General features: G+C 37.7%; 1 protein-coding gene across 1 annotated transcript in view; it reads left to right on the forward strand.

The window, feature by feature from the left end:
• The window catches only part of Gabra1 (gamma-aminobutyric acid (GABA) A receptor, alpha 1), a 53,326-nt gene that overhangs the window by 27,461 nt on the left and 3,701 nt on the right, over positions 1–22,164 (forward strand). Inside the window, exons 7-9 of the mRNA XM_005376276.1 lie at positions 6,746–6,889; positions 16,083–16,235; positions 21,253–21,455. Of these exons, the coding sequence (XP_005376333.1) occupies positions 6,746–6,889; positions 16,083–16,235; positions 21,253–21,455 (500 nt within the window). The remainder of the gene's footprint in view (positions 1–6,745; positions 6,890–16,082; positions 16,236–21,252; positions 21,456–22,164) is intronic.

Here is a 22,164-nt window from a genome sequence, read left to right on the forward strand (position 1 = left end):
AACTATTTAGTGGAAGAATTCTATTTCATCTTTGTTAAGGTTGTATCCACAGAAAAATGAGTGGAATATGGATGTTTGTACCACGTGGATAACATTGTTAGTCCCTTAGTATTGTGCTAGGAAAATTTGTTTAATTTTTTCATAATATAAGAAAAAAAAAACCTTCCCTGCAAATAAATGGACATTAGTGTTTATCTTATTTTGTTGACATTATTTGATCTTAAGAATAATTCAACTTGTTTGCCAGATTTCAACATTGGTAGATGGCCAAAGACAGTAAGTAGATGTTTCTTAAGCATAAGGTCTTCATTTTATGGAGGTTTCTAGAAAGATTTTCTCCTCTTTGGACTTATGAAAGATTTCTGCATCAGTTGGGAGGTCCCATAGAGTTTGTGAACATATTTTTGCCTTTGATGATATCCTAAATAAATGTCCTTTATGGTAAATTTTTGGATTTCTTCTACTTGAAAATATTCAGGTGCCCCTTAGGGAAGCCATGACAACAATGGACCTCAGAGCCAGGTTCTCTGATCTCGTTGTCCTGCATCGGACCAGTGTGCATGCACGAAGCAAGTGAAAATAATGTATTCCGGGCATCTGTCGCATAGGACATTACGTATAAGGCCTGAGTCAACTCCCAGGCTGCCTAAGCAGTTTTCTGTTCTCACTAGACAGCCAGGCTGAGCAACTATTTTGGTGAAGATATGATTCATAGAAGAAAAATAGTGGTAGTGTAGGAAGACAGCAAGCAAAGAAAATAGCAAAGGGCCTCCTGCTCTTCCCGCACTAGTCATGGAGAGGCAGTCTTCTCTATTTATAAATCTCATTCTGTCCCAAAACTCCAGGGTAAACTATCTCAAAAACTGTCAAATAATTAGGCCTGTAGTGGTAACTTCCTTTCCCCCACCCTTTCTCATTTTAATATACATTTTACTTGATGGACTATATATTTTCTCCTGAAGGCCAGCTGCATCTTTAACAGTAGTACACAGTATGTTTTACTTGCAGGCGAGGTAATATGCTAAATCTTTGTGTACTTATAAACCTAACTATGAGGCTACACTACAGATGAGTTTATACTCATCTGTAGTGTAGCCTCATAGTTAGGAAGATCATATATCATATTTTGCCTGAAACAGCACTGATTTATTCCTAATATCCTGGAATAATTATTAATAGTGCTCTCCTTTACCTTCAAAAATCCCCTAATCTAGACCAGAGATTGCATATTTTTCATAATTATTTGGAATTTATTTCATTAATACAGACAGTTGATAAAGAGAGGGTTTATACTTTCATATAAGATGTATGACAGTAAGCGATTGTTGGATAAGTGCTGGATAGTTAAGCAGCTTAACAAAGTTGCTGTTTTAAGATACCCTTAACAAAACTGAAACCTTAAAATATCCTAAGCCTAGCTGTAACCTTTAGGTGTTTTTTCTCATCACTAGATGGCTAATGAAACTCTAGCCATTGCATCTACTTGGGAAAAAAAAAGGGAGTCCTCCTTCTATCAAAAAGAAAAAGGTTGTTCTAAAATCCTAACAGGGATCTATTCATGTTTTATGAATCAAATGTATATCACACTCCCAATGCTATTAGCAAAAGAGATTGAGAAGAAGGTATTTTTCTCTTTGCAACCTGAAGACTATTAGAGGTATTTTGGGAAGAAGCAAATGGATTCTGAGTGGAAAATTAATCATCTGGCACCTAAAAACACTGGAATTCGAGCAAAATAAGCCTTTTCCACCACAGTGCTTCTGCACATGCTCTTTTCTCTGCCTGGATCACACTGCAGTTGGAGTTTAGTGAGTCTGAGGGCTTCTTCTTCCCAAACATAACAAGTCCTAGGGCTTCCAGGTGACTGTGTAGGCATTTGTACAGAGCAACAATTTTTGTCCCTTTTCCTTTCCCTTTCTCCCTTTCCCTTCTTCTCCTTCTTTTAACACAGTGCTGGAGATTGAACCCAGGGCCTTTCCCAGAACAGGCAAGTGCCTGACTACAGAGCTGCATCCTTAGCTCCCCTATCAGCCTCCCTTCATCCCAGTGCACCTTTTTATATCAATTATTGTGGCATGAATGATTAGCTTCATTTATTGGTGGAAGCATTTTCTTGTCTGAAAACTAACCTTGGTGAGACCAAGATAAATTTTACTAGTCCCTTCCTGGTGTCGAAGGGGACACCAAGTATGCATTTGAAAAATATTTATTACATTTCTGAAGATTATAGTAATCAGGTTTTGCATGGTTTCCCAGGGTTTATGCTTGAGAAAAATAAGCATATATGATCAGTGGGGAATTAAGCAATAATGGAGAAGACTTTACATGGAAATATAGGCTTAGCTAGTCCTACTCACTGAGAGACAGAGTAGCTGTTTCCCACGCCACTTCCGGGAGCAGTGGAAGTGCTGTTCACCCTCTAGTCTTGTCTCTAACCTGGCTTAATCAGCATGTGCCGAAGGTGAAGAAAAAGCGAGCAAAAATTCTTTGACCCATATTGCGAGTAAATATTTTGCTAGAATATATGAGAAGAGGATAAGCAAGAGTGGTTTCCCAAGATAGAGTGGAACATCCTGCAATAAATGTTTACAAAGCTTCCAAAATGACCCCATCTATATGTTGATACACATTGAATTTGGCAAAGCAGATGTTTTCCTTATCATTCTCCATTAGGCTCTAACTGTCAGTGCTAAATAATACTTTCTGCTGGTCAGGAATAAAGACCTCCTCCTAGGAACAGTTAACCCAAAGACAATACACATGATACAGTTGTCATCTTTAGATTGTTTTTTGAGGAAAATACAAAATCTTCTAAGAAAAGGTGTGGATTCTACCACTAAGGTCTAGGCAAGTGCTAGAAGTATTAAGAGCTTAGTAAATATTTGTTTCTTAACTAGCTGCTTGGCACAAGTCCATAGAAATCATGCGGCTGTCATACACATACAAAGACAAAGGCCCACAAAAGCGAAGCAATAGTATCTGTCATCAGGCGCTCTTTGAATGCTAAATTTATGCTCCTGGTGTCACCACCACAAAGTTCTTTCATAATCATAACCAAAATCTTTGTTTTGTCTTTAAAACTTTTTTCTTAGTTAATATGATTTATTTGAAATCATAACTTAAAATTTTTGAATTTTCAGAGAAATTCTTTTCTAGATACCTGAATTTGAGGAAACAGCAGGAAGTATCACCTATTTTCAAGCCCTCTATATATCACCTTCTCTATGTTAAAATATCAACTTCCATCCTACAAGTTTACTCCTCATTTTAGAAGATTTCCACTGGGAGATAGGAATAGCAAGTGAACCCTGCCTTCATAATAATGTCATGTTTGTGATCTCTGGTCTGCTTGCTTTCGTATGCAGTGGTGTTTCTAAGACACTGCAAGAGATGAGACCCCAAAGTGATACGAAGGGATGAATCAACATGACACAGTTTTCCCTTTGTGACTTAGTCTCATCTCATGACAAAGTATGAGATGACAGAGCCCCAGCCACTATTGCTAACAACAGTGGAAATATAATGGAAGGGGGTTTAGTTATTTTGTGAAAAGACATGAGATTTAGAACTGGCTTCATCACTAATTACATGACCACACACTATCCATCCTCAGCAAAGGAGCATAAAACACAGTTTCACCTAAGAAACAACCATACAAACAGCACTGAAGTAGAATGAATAGCATCGTAAATTGTTACCTCAGTTTTGCTTTAAATGGTGACACACCCTTAAGTCATTTAAGGGTATTTTACTATCTGTAAAGTATGATGAAACTATGTGACTTTTGGCACCTTTCAAATTTAGCATTCGGTGATTCAGTATGGCTTCCTAGGTAAAGCAAGAACATCTTATGACCAGCAAAACTTTTTACTAAATGTAAGTGTCTACAAATTTTAAGTAATATAGTCCTTTGCAAACTGGTATTTTCTGCTATCTTCTAAGAGATTTTTTTTAAAACCAAATCTTTTACCCTTCTAGCAGATGCAATCTTCCTACTATGTAAATTTCTGGAACACTTTGTTTTTTTAAGTCACTGAGGACAACTACAATTAAGAAGGAAAAGTGGAAAGGTCAAAAAGGACAAATTCCAAATTATCCGTTTGTCACTTTCATCTGTCTCGTGAGTCACTCAATTAATTCCTCTAGTATCTCTAGAAAAAAATTGTTGAAAGAGATCTATGATTGTAGATTGATCCAGAAATGATGCTCCTGAAGACAGGTTGCCCACATAAAACCAGAGAACACTGACTGCATTTATCAGTATCTGTCAAGGCAGAGAAAAGTGATCTCTTTAACAAGCTTAATTCAGAGACTGAGGGTCTTGGTTTGCATCATTTCTGGGCAAACCCATTTTCACGTAAGAACCATAATTGTATATCTCACAATCTTTTAGGTTGTACTAATGTAAATTTGGCACAACTCCGTATAGGTGAGAACTGGGTCAGGCAAGATCACATTATAGCTTTTATAAGCCATATGTGCTTTTACCTTTAGGAACCATTCCTTCAAAACAAAATTATAACTGTATTTTATAACTAGGTCAGTATGAAAATTCATGTAATTCAAGTTGGTTTATTTTTCTTTTATCTCCTGATTTAAAAAAAAATTAAAACATTTTCCTGGCCTTCCAAAAGTATTTTGGGCCCTGGGCACTGTGCCCATTGTGTCTAATGGAGAAGTTGGCCATTGGCCAGAAAGTCTGGTTTGTGCAATTAGGCCAACTTTTGCGATCATGCCTTCCCACTAAACACCCTGGAAGCAATTTACTTTCTCTAATATGATATCCCCTTAATTTTAAACATTACTTTATATCTAAATAGAGGTGAGTATGTATCATCATTTCTACCCTGGAACCAGAAGCCAGAAAAGCTATGCAATTATTTCTTCCTCCTTCTCTTCTCTCTTCTCTTCTTCCTCTCCTCCTCCTCTTTTTTCCCCCGCCTCTCTCTCCTCTTCCTTCTTTTCCTCTTTCTCCTCTTCCTTTATTTCTCCTTCTCCTGCTTCTCTTCCTCCACCTCCTTCCTCTTCCTCTTTCTCTTTCTTCTTCTTCCCCTCCCCTCCCCCTCCTTTTCCTCCTTCTCCTTCTTCTTCTTCTTCTTCTTCTTCTTCTTCTTCTTCTTCTTCTTCTTCTTCTTCTTCTCCTTCTTCTTCTTCTTCTTCTTCTTCTCCTTCCCCTTCCCTTCCTGCTCTCCCCCTACACTTTCTCTTTCCCCTTCCTTTTCTTCTCCTTCTTCTCCTACTCCTTCTCCTTCTTTTTCTTCTTCTTCCCTTTTTCTCTCACCCTGTAATCTCCTCCTCCATATACTAAACATTTATGATCAAACTTCTCGCATAGCAGATGGCTAGGTTAAAAGAAACATGGCAAATGAAAATGATTGTGAAGAAGAGCTACATAATGTAATGCACCATCATCATCATAAGGGTGGTGAAGAAGTATAAAATATAATAACTATAAAGGGAGTAAAATTAGAATTTCTTTGTAAGTTGTTGTGCAGTAAAATTTCTCTGGTTACTTTTCCTATGTGTCATAAACTTCTCTCTGCTTAACATAATATGGACCCAGGCTATTAACTTTATTTTTTTTTATTTAGAAAAAATAAAAGAAGGAAACACATTAACAAACAGACAATCATTTACAAAATAGCAAAAGACCAATACAAACAGTACAGAGTTACAAACAAAGTGGTAGGAAATTAACATGGTTGCTGTGTTACGTATTGATATCTTCAAAGTGGTTTCTCAGGAAAACGAATAGAGACATACACTATTGATCAGTCAAGGAATCATTAACTGTTTCTTTCAGTAAAGCAATAGGAGACAGTAGTTCAACTATGTTAGCTATCCTGTATATATATATATACATACATAATTTCCCCTTTTTTTTTTTCTCTTTTCCCACACCCCCCTTGCCCTTTACTTTTGAGCATTTTCCCTTCGTTTCACAACAGGTATTAACTTTAATCCCACTTTATCTCTCATAATCTTCACTGGAGACACACTAATTTTTCTCAAATTAATTAGTTTTTTTTTTTTTTAATTTTGAGACAGGGTCTCACTATACAGCCCAGGCTGGCCTTGAACTCACTGTGCGGCTCAGGTTGGCCTCAAGCCCACAGCAATCATCCTGCCTCAGCCTCCCAAGTTCTGGGATTACAGGTGTGCACCATCAAGCCTGGCTGTCATATTGATTTTTTACACACAATAAAAGAAAAAGTTTGCTAGTTTGTCTGTTAAGCAAGTTCTTCTCCATGACTTCCACTTAGATCACTCCTTTTTTGATATGCATTTGCATAAATGTCATCTTCTCAGGGGCACTCTGGGTCCCTTTTCTTACCTGAAGTGATCCCCTTCATCCTTAATTCTCTCTTTAGAGATTTATGTATGATTTCATTGCACTTAATATTACTTGAAATTATACATTTACTGGCTTATCTGCTTTTGTCCCCACCACCACAATGTACAACCCTTAAAATCAGCACCTTTTCTGCTATGTTCATTACCGTAGACCAGCACAGTACTTTGCTTTGTAGATCTCTAATAATCATGTGCTGGAAGAGTGAATGAATGGTTGAAAGAATCAGAAAAAATATGTTTTGGTATTCTAAAACCGGGTAATATGAGCTTTTCTTTCCTACCTTGCTCTCTGAAATCGTGAGGCAAGAAATATGAAGCTAATCGAGCACATCAACAAACTAGGAGAATTGAAGAGGCAAAATACACAGTTAATTCTCCACTTCCATTTTAGATGCTTACACAAGAGCAGAAGTTGTTTACGAGTGGACCAGAGAGCCAGCGCGCTCAGTGGTTGTAGCGGAAGATGGGTCACGCTTAAACCAGTATGATCTTCTGGGACAAACAGTAGACTCTGGGATTGTTCAGTCCAGTACAGGTAAGCCTCACTGGATCCATCCAAATGTGGGAAAAAGAATAGAAAAATATACTGGGACAATGTAAGACCTCAATGACTCTTTCAATGACACAAACACAGGACAGAGAAAATTGTACCGGACTTGGGATCTGTTAAGCTCTGAAGTAATGTCAACTGTGTAGACCTGTGAGGCTGGACCTGTCATTTAGTGCCTTTTGGCTTTTGTTTCTTTGCAAGTAACGATCTAGTTCTGTGTGATCATTGTGGCACAGAAGGCAGGCATGCGAATCCTTGGGGATGAATATCTGGGTGAATTTTTTACTCCTACACTTTGCCAGGAGATCGCCATCAACCTGCAGTGTTGTTGGAAGGAATCAAATTAAATCCATGAAGATTACATATCACATTTCTTAGTACATAAAGGCTTCCATAGACGTTAACGTAATAATCTTGGTGCATTTGTGACAGTGCTCATTACACACGGGGCACCAAAAAGCCAATTTATTCTGCATATCAGTTTCTACAAACCTCTAGCCAAGCATCTTCCCCATCTAACGCCAGTGGAGATGTAGCCACATGACTGGTGACTCCAGTTTGGAACTAAAAGTAGGTGGGCTGTCAAAATTTTGATGTTGTAACTGGTTCACTAATGGCATTCTCAGAGCCACATTAGACACTGTTAAAATTATGGACCTGAGATTTCAAAGTTGTTTCAAATAATAATGTTTCATTTATGCAAATAAACATTTTGTACTAACTGAAATATCAGAATCAAGTCAAATAAATGTGGACTTAACAATTAGGAAAACTGATGATCCCCTCAAAGGCCAATACTGTAAAATTTGTTCAGTGACTGAAATATTTAATATCAACACTTATTTTTATAGATGTCTTATAAAATTTGTTTAATTCACTTTGATTTGTGATTTCTAAAGAAAGATATTTTAGTGCTATATAAGATATTTTAGTGCTATATAAGAGCACTCTTTTGCTGTGAAAAACTATTTTTATTAGATTTCAAAGTTCATCTTGGGACCCTTATAATTTTAGGCCCTTTAAGTAAGCAGTCAATATTTTTACTATCAATGTCAGGTTAGGGTTAGTTGTCCTTAACAATATCAGTCTTGATCTTAAAAGCTTAAAAACTTGTGTACCTTGTCCTAAACAATGGAGAAGACTTATCTTTATCTTTCCTCTTATCAGAAATGCAAGTGACATAGTTTTCTAGTGAGAAAGTTGTACCCTCCAATGCGAGCTCTCTTGCTTAGTGATGTCATGATTTTGGAGACGTCATTTATTCAAGTGGAAATGTTGGTCTCATCTAAAGAGTGGGAATGCTATAATTTTCATTAAAAATGAACAATCTTAAGTGTTGTAAAAAATAAGTAGGTCTTCAGAGTGGCTGCTGTTAGTCCTGAAAACATCCTAAACACGAAAAATCCTGAAGATTTTTCTTTCTTACAACATTCTTTATTGTAAGAGATACTAAAATAAGTTGTGCTTACTTCTTAAAAATGGAATGCTATTATAATCCAGACATTATGACAGGCTCTAGAGGTTCAGTGATAGATAAGGTACAGACCTTGCTCTCCTAGAATTGAAGTAAGAACAGATGAATACATAAACTGTAATTATCCAAATGGATCATAAGTGCTGTGATTAACATTTTTGTGAGGGTAGAGACCTCGTCTATCTTCTGTATCTCTATCATTTTCTTTAGTAACTGAGACATAGGAGGCATTGCATAAATATTTTGACTTAATACAATAAATAAATGAATATAGCTTAGGATAACTGAGGAAGGATCGCCTCAGGAGGTGTCTTTTCTTTTCTTTTATAGTCTACATCTGTTAGAGGACAACTAATCACTGTTCAAGGCCCAGGACATTCAGAATAACAGACACATCCTGTTTCCACAAGGAGCTGTCCATCTATTATTGCTAGCATGGAACTTGCAGGGGGTCCAGAAAATGATTCAAATGCAGTATTATGTATGCAGCAGTATATTCAATTCTGGAAGGTAGTTTAGAGAAGGAAGAAATAAGTTAGTTCTGGCCCAAATAACTTTGACCACGTCACTATAAGATCTTGAGTAACATCTTCATCCTCACATCTCTTTGTGGAGCCCTGAAAACATTAAGATAAATGACCCTGAAGGCAATTATTTCCTTGTTTCTGCCAGAAGACCAGAGAAGGATGAGTGGAGAGTGTACACACAATAAGAATGGCCAGACCTCATTGGGGAGACCATCAATTCCAGTCACCTCTTACAAGGTTGAAAGCAGTTATGTTACTTGCCTGCCATCCACACACATGTGAAAACACAAGCACATAATCCCAGTGACCTGTGTCAGGTCAAAATATCTCTAGGTCACTTCAGTGCCATCAGAGAGAAAACAATGGAAATCTTAACACAGTGTTTGAAATTTTTAATTCAGTGCAGACACATTTAGAGGCACAATCCCTTCTGTGGAGTCTGTTGTCACATTTAGATAAAGAAAGTTAGTTATAGCCCTTAGTTCGAAGTGCACTTTTTCACCCAGCAGAGCAAAACTATTACAGGCACACGGGAAGGATAAATTCTCATCAATTTCAAATCCAGTGTAAGGGTCCATTACTCATTCACTTTCCCACTTCCTCCTTTAATCATTTGTTCATTTACCAAGTCCAGTACTGTGCTGGGTCTAGATAAGACAGACTGAAGACAAACAACCCTTACACTAAAAAAAAAAATAATAATAATTGCATGGTTGCATGAGATAACCAACTGATATGACTGGCAGTATTTTAATCTTCAATCCCCACAACAGCAGTGATCAGCATTCATTAACGATACTTAGGGCTCCCATTTATAAACCCTAGTACATGGTCTCTAGAGAAATAGTTACAAACATAGAAGGGGGGAACTGAGGGAAAAAAGAGTTTGTGGTTGTTTCATCAACTTATTTATGTCAAATGAAGGAACAAGTTCAGAAAGGCAAAGTAGTAATATAGTCCAGTGTAATTATTACTAGTTCTTTATTTCACGAAGCAGTTAGTAAAATGCTACCACCATTTTAACATATCATTTATTTTTGAATTCTTTTAAGTTTTGGAAAAAGCTGGGTATAGTAGCATGTGTTTGTAACTTCAGTACTTCTGGGAGATGATGCAAAAAGATAGTAAGCTCAAGCCCAGCCTGAGCAACTTAACAACTTTGCAAGAGCCTGTATCATAGTAAAAATTTTAAAAAGGGCTAGGAGGAACATAGCTCAGTAGGAAGCCCCGGGTTTAATCCTTAGTACTAAAAAAAAACCAAATAAACAAAAAAGGGAGGGAACATCATAGCTTCACATAAAATCACTGTTTCATAGAATTTTATTGATTGTCTGAAGACTTAGTTTCTTGAACTGGAAAGAGGAGACACAACACCTTGCTCTGTTCTAATGTGAAACTATATATTTGCAGTGGTATTCAGATTTTTAAAAATAATTTTCACATTAATTATTTAATCTTATCTTCAAAGCATCCCACAACTGTTGAATGCTCTCATATTAATTGGACAAATCAGAAACCTGAAGCAAAATGAAAGAAGCAAGGTATTTACCGCCCAGTAATTAATAGTTGAGAAAGCAGAGATTTGAAGCACCACCCAACAAACATCTAATGTTGTTTTGCAAAATTATATTCCTGTTTCTTCTCTTCCATTCTCTTTAATTTTATATTGCAGTAGCAGAAATATTGTCACATCTAATTTACAAGCTTTACTTGGGGCTACATGATACATGTGGATATTTGAATTATAATTCTTCTATCCTCTTGAATTAGAGAAGAAGAATTTGATATACTTAATGCCTAAGTACCTGCTGTCTAGACTTGCTTTCAAACCAGCGTAAGAAACTGGAGCTTTTTTATTGTGTTTTTCTTTCACTTTTAAATTATTCCAGTTTGATTCTGATGTTGCTGACCTTTCCTTCCTTTATGTAAAACTTCTGTGGCAAACTTCCTAGATTTCATTTAATCTAAGAAGATGGTTTCAAAACATTGGACGTTCGCTTATTCTTCACTAATATGTTAGGGCAAGAAATTACTCATAAAATAAATATAATGTAAACTAATAGCTCTTCAGACACCTAAAAAATCCTATTCTTTTCAGAGTCTTTACAAAAATGTCACATTGCCAACAACAAAAGATAATGGAATATATGTAGACAGACATCTTCCTGACATTATATAAAAGATAGAAATTTTTTCTTTGAGCTGATGACATTTTGCAGGCTGCAGCTGAATGAATAGTTAGGAATAATAATGTGTGTCCCTGGGATGGTAAAAATGTACCATGGCTTTGTCCACACAGGTATAATTTAGGAGAGTTTGGGGATAATTGGCTTTTCAGCATTTCCCCCAACTATGGATTGCTTCATTCTCTTCCAAATGACCTTGGAGATATCCCCAAAGGTATATAGAGAAAGCAATAAATTAATTACTTAATATTTTGTTTATCCTTCAAAATAGAGATGCCCATGGTTTTTATTTTCATTGAGCTACCATAAGCCTCCATTTTCACCAAACACCAATATTGAATATTGAATCTATCTGAGCTGGGCCCAACCTATAAATGAACCAAGTATTCAGCCATAGACATCAAGAATAATTTTCTAGGACAAGATATTAAGACATGAATATCTGTGGATACATGGGAATGCAGTACATGTTAGAAATAACATGTGGTGAGTCTCAAACACCAGTTGGGTAGTTTGCTCATCATTGTCCACCTGTGGAGCTGTAGACAGTGCTTGCTTGCTTGTTTGTTCATGTGGTTGTTTGCTTTGAGGTAGTAGGGGTTGAACCCAGGGCCTTCACACTGAGCTAAACTGCAGTTCTTTCCTAATTTTTTTTAATTCTGAGATAGAATCTTGCTAAATTGCCTAGCCTTGAACTTGAGATCCTCTGGCCTCAGCCTCTTAGAAAGCCAGGATTACAAGTGTGTACCATCTTGTTTAATTTGTGGACAGTTTTTATTGCCACACCAGAGAAGGGGAAATCATTTGCTACCAGCATCTAGTGGATAGAGGCCAAAGATATAGTTAAATATGATGCAATGCACAGGACAGCCCTCGACAAGCAACTATCCAGCCCAGTGTGCTCATGGTCCCGAGGTTGAGAAACTTGACGTAGATCATGGGTGTACAGGTCATCTTTTTGTTGCTGTGACAAAATACATAAAAGGGATAAACCCCTTAAAAGGAAAGGAGTTATTTTGTGTCCAGGTTTTAGGAGTTCCATGGTCAGCTGGCTCTATTGCTTTGAGGCCCATAGCTGACGGAAGATGATGGTTCACAGCCAGTGACAGAGCAAAGCCTTTCAGTCCAAGAAGCTGGAAACTTGAGAACAAGAAGGACCATGGATGCAGTCTCTCTCCAAGGGCAGAGGCCTGGACGCTCCCTGGAGAGCTGCTGATGGAAGTCTGTAGTGAAAAGCTGAGGCACTTGGAGGCTTGTCTGTGAAGATGGCACAGTGAGAGTGGACCTTGAGAAGAATCAAGCATGGAGAAGCCTGCCCCTTTTGCTCTTTGTCCCATCTGGGCCCAGTGGAAGGTGCCACTCACCCTCAGGGAGCATCCATCCCTCTCAGTGCCCTGATCCACACAGGAGCTTCTCTAGAGGAAGCTCACAGACAAACCAGAAGGCTGCTTAAGCACTTTTCTAGCCTGTCTTGGTCCAGTGATGTTGACAATCAGGATTCTCCATCACAATGGGAATCCACTGATGTATTTCTAAGTAAGAAAATGAGTGGCAATTTCATATGTGTAAGTTCATTCTATACTAAAATTTAGGGAAAAATTAGAAGTAAGATATGACTGGAAGTACTTAAAAGATTATTTTAATAAGTCTTTAAAGAGATAAGACCATGAGATAAGAGGAAGCAGAAAGTTTACAGGTATGGTAGCACATGCCTGACATCCCTACACTCAGAAGGAGGCTGAGGCAGGACATTTGTGAATTTGAACCCAGTTCAGGCCACAAAACAAGTTTGAGATTAACTTGAGGAACACTGTGAGAGAAAAAGAAGGAGAAGGAGGAGAAGAAGAAGGAAAAGAAAAAGGGAGAGGAGGAGAGGAAAGAAAGGGAAAACAGGAAGAAGAGGAAGAGAACAGGAAAAGGAAGAGGAGGGGATGGAGGAGGCAGCTTCATGTATTGTATATGTGAAACTAAAATTCTAGCTTAGGTCTGTCTAACAAATATATCTTTATTTTAAGGACCAGGTCACTCATGATGTGGACTTGGCAGCTGTCCATACAGCTGCATAAAGGTAACAGTAGGGACAGCAGTGACAGACAGAACTTATGAGTGAAGACACAGTAAGGAAGAGAGCTGTGGGCAGAACCACCACTGATTGACTTTGGAAATCTTACACTTAGTTAAAGAAAGAGAAGAAGAAGTGTTGAACAAAGATGTCAGTGAATAATCCCCCACTGAAATAATCATTGAGATGGCAAAAGAAATGGAAGATAACAGATAAAGTGAATGTGAGAGTGAACAGTATGTTATTGAGAAGATAGAGGCCAGAGCTGGATGTGCCGACCTATCATTCCATTGCTCTGGGAGACTGAGGCAGGAGGATCTCAAATTCGAGCCCAGTCTGGGCAATTTAGGGACTTTGCAAAACTCTGTCTCAAAAGAAGGACAGAGAGAGACAGAGAGAGAGAGAGAGAAAGAGAGAGAGAGAGAAGAAGGAAGGAAGGAGGGAAAGAGGGAGGAAGGAAGAAAGGAAAGAAGGAAGGAAGGAAGGAAGGGAAGAAGGAAGGAAGGAAGAAGGAAGGAAGGAAGGTTGATTGGGAGTGTAACTCAGTGAAAAGACCCAGGGTTCAATGATCAGGACAACAACAAAAAAAAAGGAGGGTAGGGTCTTGGAGCAGTGGTACACATCTCTTAAAGCTCAGCATCAAGGGAGATTAAAGCAGGAGGATCATCACATCTCAGGCTTTGACTAAGATCAAGTGTAAATGGTAGGATAAAAAATGTGTCTAGCTGGAGCAACTTAATAAGAACTTCTCTGAAAATAAAAATTAAAAAACATTAAAACAAATAGGGATGAAACGTGATGGGGTGAAGACCTGGCTTCATATCTAATACTGCAAACAAGCAAACAAACAAAACATAGGGGTAATCACCATTCATTTAATGCCATGAAGGTGAGCAGCCAGACTGAGACCCAGGCTGCAGTTATGGTGATGAAGGGGGCCTGGTGTGCTACTGTAGTCACACTGTAGGGACTGAAGTCCAATGCCTGTGGCTTTAGATAAAAATGGTAAGTTAAGGGTGGTGAAGGTTTGTTTTTTTGCTGTTGTTGCTTCAGTTTCTTTGGGTGGGGACAAGGACAAGGTACAGAAATGTTTTAAACAGGGTGACCCTTTCTTACCCAGAACACATCTAGTTTTCCCCAACCTACTCACAGAGAGCTAAGTATATCTTCTGAGTAAATCAGGCTAAAAACCTCTAAGATTTGTGTAGTGAGTTGACAACTTATAACCCCCAGATGAATTGAGTAAGCGTGGTGTTGGGAGTGGGAGGCCCACTTGGGGACTGTTGCCAGCAGCATAAGAGGCAGAACTGGAGAAGAAGTAAGGCTGTTGGAGCTGGTGGAAACTATAAGGAGCTGTTGGTTCTTTTGGAGGAGGTTGTCATGCTGACTTTCCTGATGAACTTGGCTGTTTTCATCCTCCGAGGAGCTTGGGACCTTACTGGCACTGAGAATAGCTTTGGTTCACTTTGGGGGAGCTCTGGTCCTCACTCTGAGCATTGCTTCCTGGCTCCAGAGGGGAACATGGTGCACTGCTGGTCTGAGAAGCTCCCTGCATTGACTTTCAGGATGGGAACTCAGCTATCCTGATCATTGGAGGAGCTTGGGACCTCGCTGTTGCTGAGAATGGCTGTGTGCTTTTGGGGGCAGCTCTGGTTTTTACTTTGAGCATTGCTTCCTGGCTCCAGTGCAGATCCCTCAGCCCGCTAGCACAGATCCTTCATCCCACTGCCACAGACTTTCTAGATTCCATCACAGACCTTTGTGCCCTCCCAGAACAGATCCACGAAATATGCCTGCATGAGATATTGTTATGAGCTCTAGGTCTTCAGATGGACTCATGCAGGATATTATCGTGGGATCCAGGCCCTCAGCTGGATTCTTTGATCTCTACTATGTGGACAGATTTCCTGTACTCTCTGTATATGATTCCTTGGGTGACTATTATAAATAATCTTATAAAATATGTGTCCTATATGTTATTATTTCTCCTTGCAACAAACCCCAAATCAACACAATTCATAATTGAAAAAATGTAGCATGAAGAAAAATGAAGCCCTTCTTCTGCATTTTGGGTTGTGTATCTATTGCTTCAGATCTCTAAATGAAGTCAGGATTTGGAGTAGGGAAAGACCATGGGATGTACCTGTAAGGCTGGGGTATGTAGCTTGGTGATCACGGTAGAGTACTTTTCTACCTTGTGTGATGCAGGAAGTTCAACCCCCAGAATTGCAGGAAAAAAAATATTTAAAGGAGAAAAAGAAAAAAAAAATGACTACGAATACAAGTTTCTTTGGCAATTCAAAGGATGGTTTGTATTCTAGGTGGGATTTGAAAAATTGCACCTTTCACATGTTTCTCAGGTGGTTCTGGGAAATAAATTATGAGAAATAATGGATTCTAGCTCACTATTTTGTAGATAGATCAAGCTGAATTTCTTATGGGTAGTTCAATGAAGTGTTAGAACTGGAATCCAGCTGCCCTGCCTCGCACACCAGAGACTTCAGTAGACATCCTGAATTTGTTTTGTGGTGGCCAGACCAGATGGAGGTTTAGTCTATCTGTGATATATCCATGCAGGTCACAGAATCCGGCACATTTCCATCATGATCGTTAAAGCCATTCTGAAAACATGAGTACATGGTCAGATTTGGCACTTACGTATACGATGCAGCAACATTAAGTGGTAAAAATATCCATAAGAACTCTTGCACCTCTTTGTCATCCTTACAGCCGTTTTGTGTGTGTTAAAATTGTCTTGGTTCAAAGCTTTTCTTTCTTGGTTCAGAGCTTTTCTTTGTAGGGACTAGATGTCACATGAAGAAAGAAGGATGTGCCTAACCTCCAGAATTTTGCTGCTAATAGAAAATCTCAGAAATAACATCCTTTCAAGGTCAAATTGCTCAAGCTTCCTGTCTGCTTTACCCTCCAGGCGAATATGTTGTTATGACTACTCACTTCCACTTGAAGAGAAAGATTGGCTATTTTGTGATTCAAACATACCTGCCATGCATAATGACCGTTATTCTCTCACAAGTCTCCTTCTGGCTCAACAGAGAGTCTGTACCTGCGAGAACTGTCTTTGGTGAGTGTCATTCAAGATCTTCATGCAAAGGTCTGTGTCACTGCAGAAAGGATGAGAAACATCACCCTATATTCAAATCTGAAGTTAGTGTAATAGAAAGGCTCGGAGAATTGCCATTGCTACCGGGACATGGTAAAACAAAATACTGTCTTTAAATAACAAGCAAGCTGCATTGATGCAGGTGAATGGGGGGGATTATTGAACATTTGGTTTCATCTTTTGGGACAGCAAAGCACCAGTAAAGCAAGCATAATAAGTATCATGCCAGATTAAAAACCCATACACAGAAACCTTAAAATAGACACATAGCGCATAACATATTGCAGTATGTTTTTGAGAATCTTAGAAAATATCATTAGAATGAATTCCTCACATATCTCAAAGCAGTTTCCATAAGTAGGAAGGGCTTATCAAGGGTCACATCACTAGAGGGACACCTCCTTTTACCTATACTTCTGAAGAATTATAAATTATATATTACATTTTTATATAAATATTTTAAGTGACTTAAATAGTCAAGTTAAGGCAACCTAATGGAGAGCTATTTAAAAGGAAACAATCTTTTCTAATGGAAAAACCGACCTCCTCATGTATTACTTTAGAGTTTACATTTCATAAAGAGGGCTGTGTCTGACTGTGTCCCAGTATAACCTATCCATTGTACTTTTCAGATCTACAAATACACAGAATTTCACTACAATAAACTTATATCCTTATTCAATCAATGAATTTTTATTGAGACCTACTGTGAGCCACTACCGTATTCTAGGAACAGAATGTGGTAGTTAATTGCACATGGGCCACTCCCTTCATGAAGGTTATATTTTGGAGCTTCAAATTTAAATAGTCATATCTGTCATAAAGAATATTTATTGATTCTTTTTGTACCAGGCACTGTTTAGTGTAATTAGCCTATGCTACCTGACTTAACATTAAAACATCTTACATATTGCCATTAGCACCATTGTGTAAATAAGAAAGCAAATGAATATAAGATGAAGAAAACTGTCCAAGGGCAAAGGTAGTGGGTGAAGGACTGAGGTGTGAGGCGCAAGCACTTAGATCTAGAGTCTGTACCCGTCATGTTGGTGCTGTATTATCGCCTCTGTGCTTTCCTTCTTCAGCAACAAGATATGGAACAGACTTGTTAATGGCCAGTGTCATTCATTTAGAAATAATAATCACTTATTTATTTGTAAAAGATACAATTATCAAGGTTCATTTTGGAAATGTCAGGTAGGCACTTGTTATGGTTAAGACCCTATGCTACTAAATAAAAAGCCCGAGGAAGTTTACAATCAAAAATGAAGTTTTTTTAGGTGTAGAAATGCCTATGATATCTTTCTCTAATGTGCAAAGTATAAAAAATCAGTTGTCTTAGGGGAAAAAAAATCAGAATTTTGCTGCAAGTGTTCAGAAATGTGTTTTTTTGTGGGGTGGGGGAGATTTGTTTATCTTCCCTGGATTTAGCAAATGATCCCAGGTTGGAAACCACTAAATCTGTGCTCTGACAATAGCCTAAGAACACAGCTAAACTAAGATGCAAAATGATTTTCAGTTGCAGAGCAAAAGAATTCATTTGAAGCTCATTTTTCTTTATGACCGTTTGTCAATATTAACAAGCATGGAAACCACTAAAGACTGACCCCTTGGGAGGACGTATATTGCAATGTACTCTTTACTCACCAGGAAATAAAAAGCAGATAAGAACATAGAGTGTATTATTATATGTATTTTGCTGTTCTTCATTTTGGAAGGGTGCAGCACTATAGTGTAAAACAATTTTTTAAAGTTCATTTTTTCCTTCTCCCTCTAACACTCCTTACCCTTTCTGTTTGGAAAGTCTCCAAAACATTTCAGAAGGCTTTAGAAGTCAAAAAACACTGCTCTTAACATTTCAACCACCTCAAATCTCAATCTACTTATGCCCTTTTGGTGAACATAACTATATATCTGTAAACAGCGGTTGCAACAGTTTCTGTATATCAAGTTATATGTTTCTAATGTTTAAGTTCAATAAAATTGCAAATACAATTCTCCTAGACCTTCAACCTTCCAACATTTATTTAGTACACATGTTTCTATTGTAGTCTGAACTCAGCATATTTGCCCGAGCTCTATAGATCCCTGAGAGGATCAGTGGTATTTAAGAAACACCAAAAGATAAAGAAAACATGATCAAACAGAAGCTATATTCCGTAATAGTTTATTAAAAGGAAGACAGAGTACAACAACACTGAAATCTATTTTATGATTTAAAATATCATATTCTTAGTTTCCCATGCTCTGTCTTATTTACAGGCTGTGTTGTCATGCAACTGCTACTAAAGCTTTAGGGTCAGTGTTACCATGGACTGGCTTCATCCCTTTGGCCAGTTTATTCCCTCTCTCTGATCTTCAGTTGCCTTTAAGTGAGAGTACAAGGAAAATGAAGTAGTATTGTTTAAAGAGTGAAATGAAAAAAAGAATATATATATGTATATGTATATATGACATCAGGCTTATTACTTGGAAATTAATTGGTGTACAGCACATTCTATTCCTTTCTCATTTGCTATGTACGTGTAACACCCCCCAGCAATGTATTCATCTCAACTGCGCTTAACTCACGGATGTATTTAGTCTGAGGATACCCACTGTCAAATGACTTCTGACCTCTGGCTACAGAAACCAAAATATTTAAAAAGTAGAGTTCACTGTCTGTCAAAAACGACAATGAATTTTTCAAGAGCAGATATTAACCTCGCCCTGTGTAACTCTCAGGCTAAGTGGGAAATCAGGCACATCCGGCCTGCTGCCTAGGGACCACTCGCAGCCCTGTAAAGCCGGTGATGCAGCCACGCAAGATGACAAACTCTTAAGATCCTTAAGTGATTTTAGTAATGGTTTCGTGGCTGGATTGCAGGGTGCTTCGGCAGAGACTGTAGGCAACAACAGAAGGCTGAGTAGGGGAGGTTGCAGTACTGTGCTGCCTGAGCCTGGGAAATGACTTCAAACCCAAGTGTAACAGACATGACAGGTGTTATGCAATTCCCCAAGTAAATGTCGTGAGCCATTCCCAGTAATAATATTTCAACCTACCGAGGCAGGTGGGCCTGTGAAGACAGCTGTTTATTTTTATTAAGCACACACTGAAGTTTTCTTATTAATTATTAAACGAACTTACGTGATTCTGTAAAAAATGCATGATTTTCAAATAAGGTAAAATACATACTAACTATATTATGAATTTCAATGTAGCCCCAAATACGTCCTCTTCACTTAATGCAGTCAAAGCAAGCAAAGGGATGGACACTCATGTACTAAGCACATCATTATATTCTTATTTAATACAATCTCTCTCTGAGTTAGCATTAATAAAATCTGTCAGCAAGGAAAACTGTTAAACAAATAACAAAAAAACTAGAAGGTCACAATTGGGAGACAGTTTTCCCAAGGTCATTCAGCAATTATAGAACTGGGATTTAAGCTGGGTTGCTCTGTTCTCCAAATACTGACTTTTAATTACTTTGCTACTTGCTCTAGTTAATATTGATATGTAAATTTGGAGGCACTTTTCCAACCAATATTCCTTAAACTGTTTGCTAATTACTATGGATATTGACCCAGAATTTCTGTACCCTTGCCAAAGCTTCTAAGTGGATTTATTTCCTTCAACCCTGGGGGGGAGGAATTATATATATATATATATATATATATATATATATATGAAATTTAATAAAACATCTCATCATGTTTATTCTTAATCATATCACTTCCTAATATTGTTGCAGAGAACACCTCCCTTGAAATTCATAGAAAACAAGGTCGGTTCATGAAAAACAACAGGGTTGGTTTAAAGCACCTTACAAAAATTAACCACCATCAACTGTGGTATTCTACTGATTTCTTAAAATTAACTAGAAAGAAGAACTACAGATTAGAGCTTTAGACTTATGGAATGAGAATACCTCCCACAGTAATAAATAATTTGTAATTGTTGAAATACTTTTGCATATTTTTACAAGTCACCCTCTACATAATCATATAAGAGATTGGGCTGAGATTGAGGTCCTTGTCAATAAACTAACTTAACTCTGGCCACAAAGTTAATAAGCGGTAAGTGTGGAGACCAAGATTATTTTCATGGCACGCATCCTAATCCTCTTTGGGTAGGTAACTGTCAACTGTTTTGTACACATTTTCAAGTGACAAAAAAGGAATCTTAAGCAGTATACTGACCACAGCATCTCTATTCTCCTATAACACAAGTTGTAGGTTAACATTAGTGGTATTGATTTGTAAATATCCTTTTTTACTTATCAGCTCATCTAACTACTTAAATTAACCAAAAGGGACCAACTTGAAAAGTGTTGTGACTTTGATTAGAGGTCATTTTAATCAGTAGGGTTGATGTTGCAGAGCAGGGAAGATGAAGAAGGATTTGTAGACACGATAAGATTGTGGATATTTGAATCTGACAAACTGTCCCCCACACACATCACTTCCATCATTTCAAGTGGGTGGCTATTTTAGAATTAGGACAAAACACTATGAAAGAATTAATGACATGGCAAATTATCATCCTAAAATTGTTTATTTACTTATCAATTATCTAGAAGTCTTTGAGTTTCTGATTTATTCATTTGGAACACAGAATATTACACAAGACTGAGGATCTAGACATTTCTTGTAGACCAGACACACTGGCAATTTATGATTTATATTGCAAGAGTTGGATACAAAAAAGAAGGTCACTTCCTATGTCACCCAAGATACCCGTTTAAAAGAGCTCATGATCTTATTAACATCTTCTCAAAAGTAGAGAAGTTTATCTCTCCAAGATGTCCCTTTAGTACTGCTATACCATGAATGACAAAGTACAGGGGGGCTAAATTAGGATTCATACCGAACCAAAATGAGATAATGAAAAACCACGTTTTGTGCATGGTGCTGTTCATTTGCCTTTGCTCAAGTAGGCTGATCTCTGGTTCCTCACAGTAGGAACCACTTATGTACTTACTCTCTTTACCTACAGGAGTGACAACTGTGCTGACCATGACAACTTTAAGTATAAGTGCCAGAAATTCACTTCCTAAGGTGGCTTATGCGACAGCGATGGATTGGTTCATTGCAGTGTGCTATGCCTTTGTGTTCTCTGCTCTGATTGAGTTTGCCACAGTAAACTATTTCACCAAGAGAGGTTATGCATGGGATGGCAAAAGCGTGGTTCCAGAAAAGGTAAATGCTTGAATAGCGTCCATGACATATCACAACAGGTCTCTTTAAACCTTTGAGATGGAATACTTGGGGTCTAGGGAATTAGATAAAGCATTAGATTAGACGAAGAGAGGGGAGTGATGAGAACTCTTTCTTTTGTTCTTATACTGTAAATGACTAAGTGCATTATTGTTGAAAGAGTAGGTTATTTGGGTAAATAGATACGCAGATAGAGTGAAGGAGTTAAAAGAGACGTGGTCTCTATTGACATAAGAACAGTTTAACAAATCTAAATTAGAAGCCAAAAAATTTACTTGATTCCATTGTTTTCCAAGTGCATTACAAGGCTTTTAACTTGAAAACCATTATCCTTTGACTGTTTTCTGATCCTGATCATTTTTATCATAAATTTTTCTTAATACTTTAATTGAATTGAGTTGCAAAATGACCTATGCCTAATTTTCTACAAAGTCAAAGGATTTCTATCCCCCAGTAGACATCTGCACAATTCAATATGCTCAAAAGAATAAGAACTACTCTCATAGAATTGTACTGTCCTTCAGAATTATAGTATAAGCTGCAAATATGAGCCACATATGCAATTTAAAATTTTCTAGTAGTATCATGCAAAAAGTGTAAACAACTACATGAAATTAAGTCTAATGATGTATATTTTGCCAATGCATGAAAACATTCACCTTATAATATGTCGCTCATGCAAAACATTATT

Source organism: Chinchilla lanigera, unplaced genomic scaffold (assembly GCF_000276665.1).
Source record: "Chinchilla lanigera isolate Chin_1 unplaced genomic scaffold, ChiLan1.0 scaffold00007, whole genome shotgun sequence".
In the NCBI taxonomy this organism is placed as follows: domain Eukaryota; kingdom Metazoa; phylum Chordata; class Mammalia; order Rodentia; family Chinchillidae; genus Chinchilla; species Chinchilla lanigera.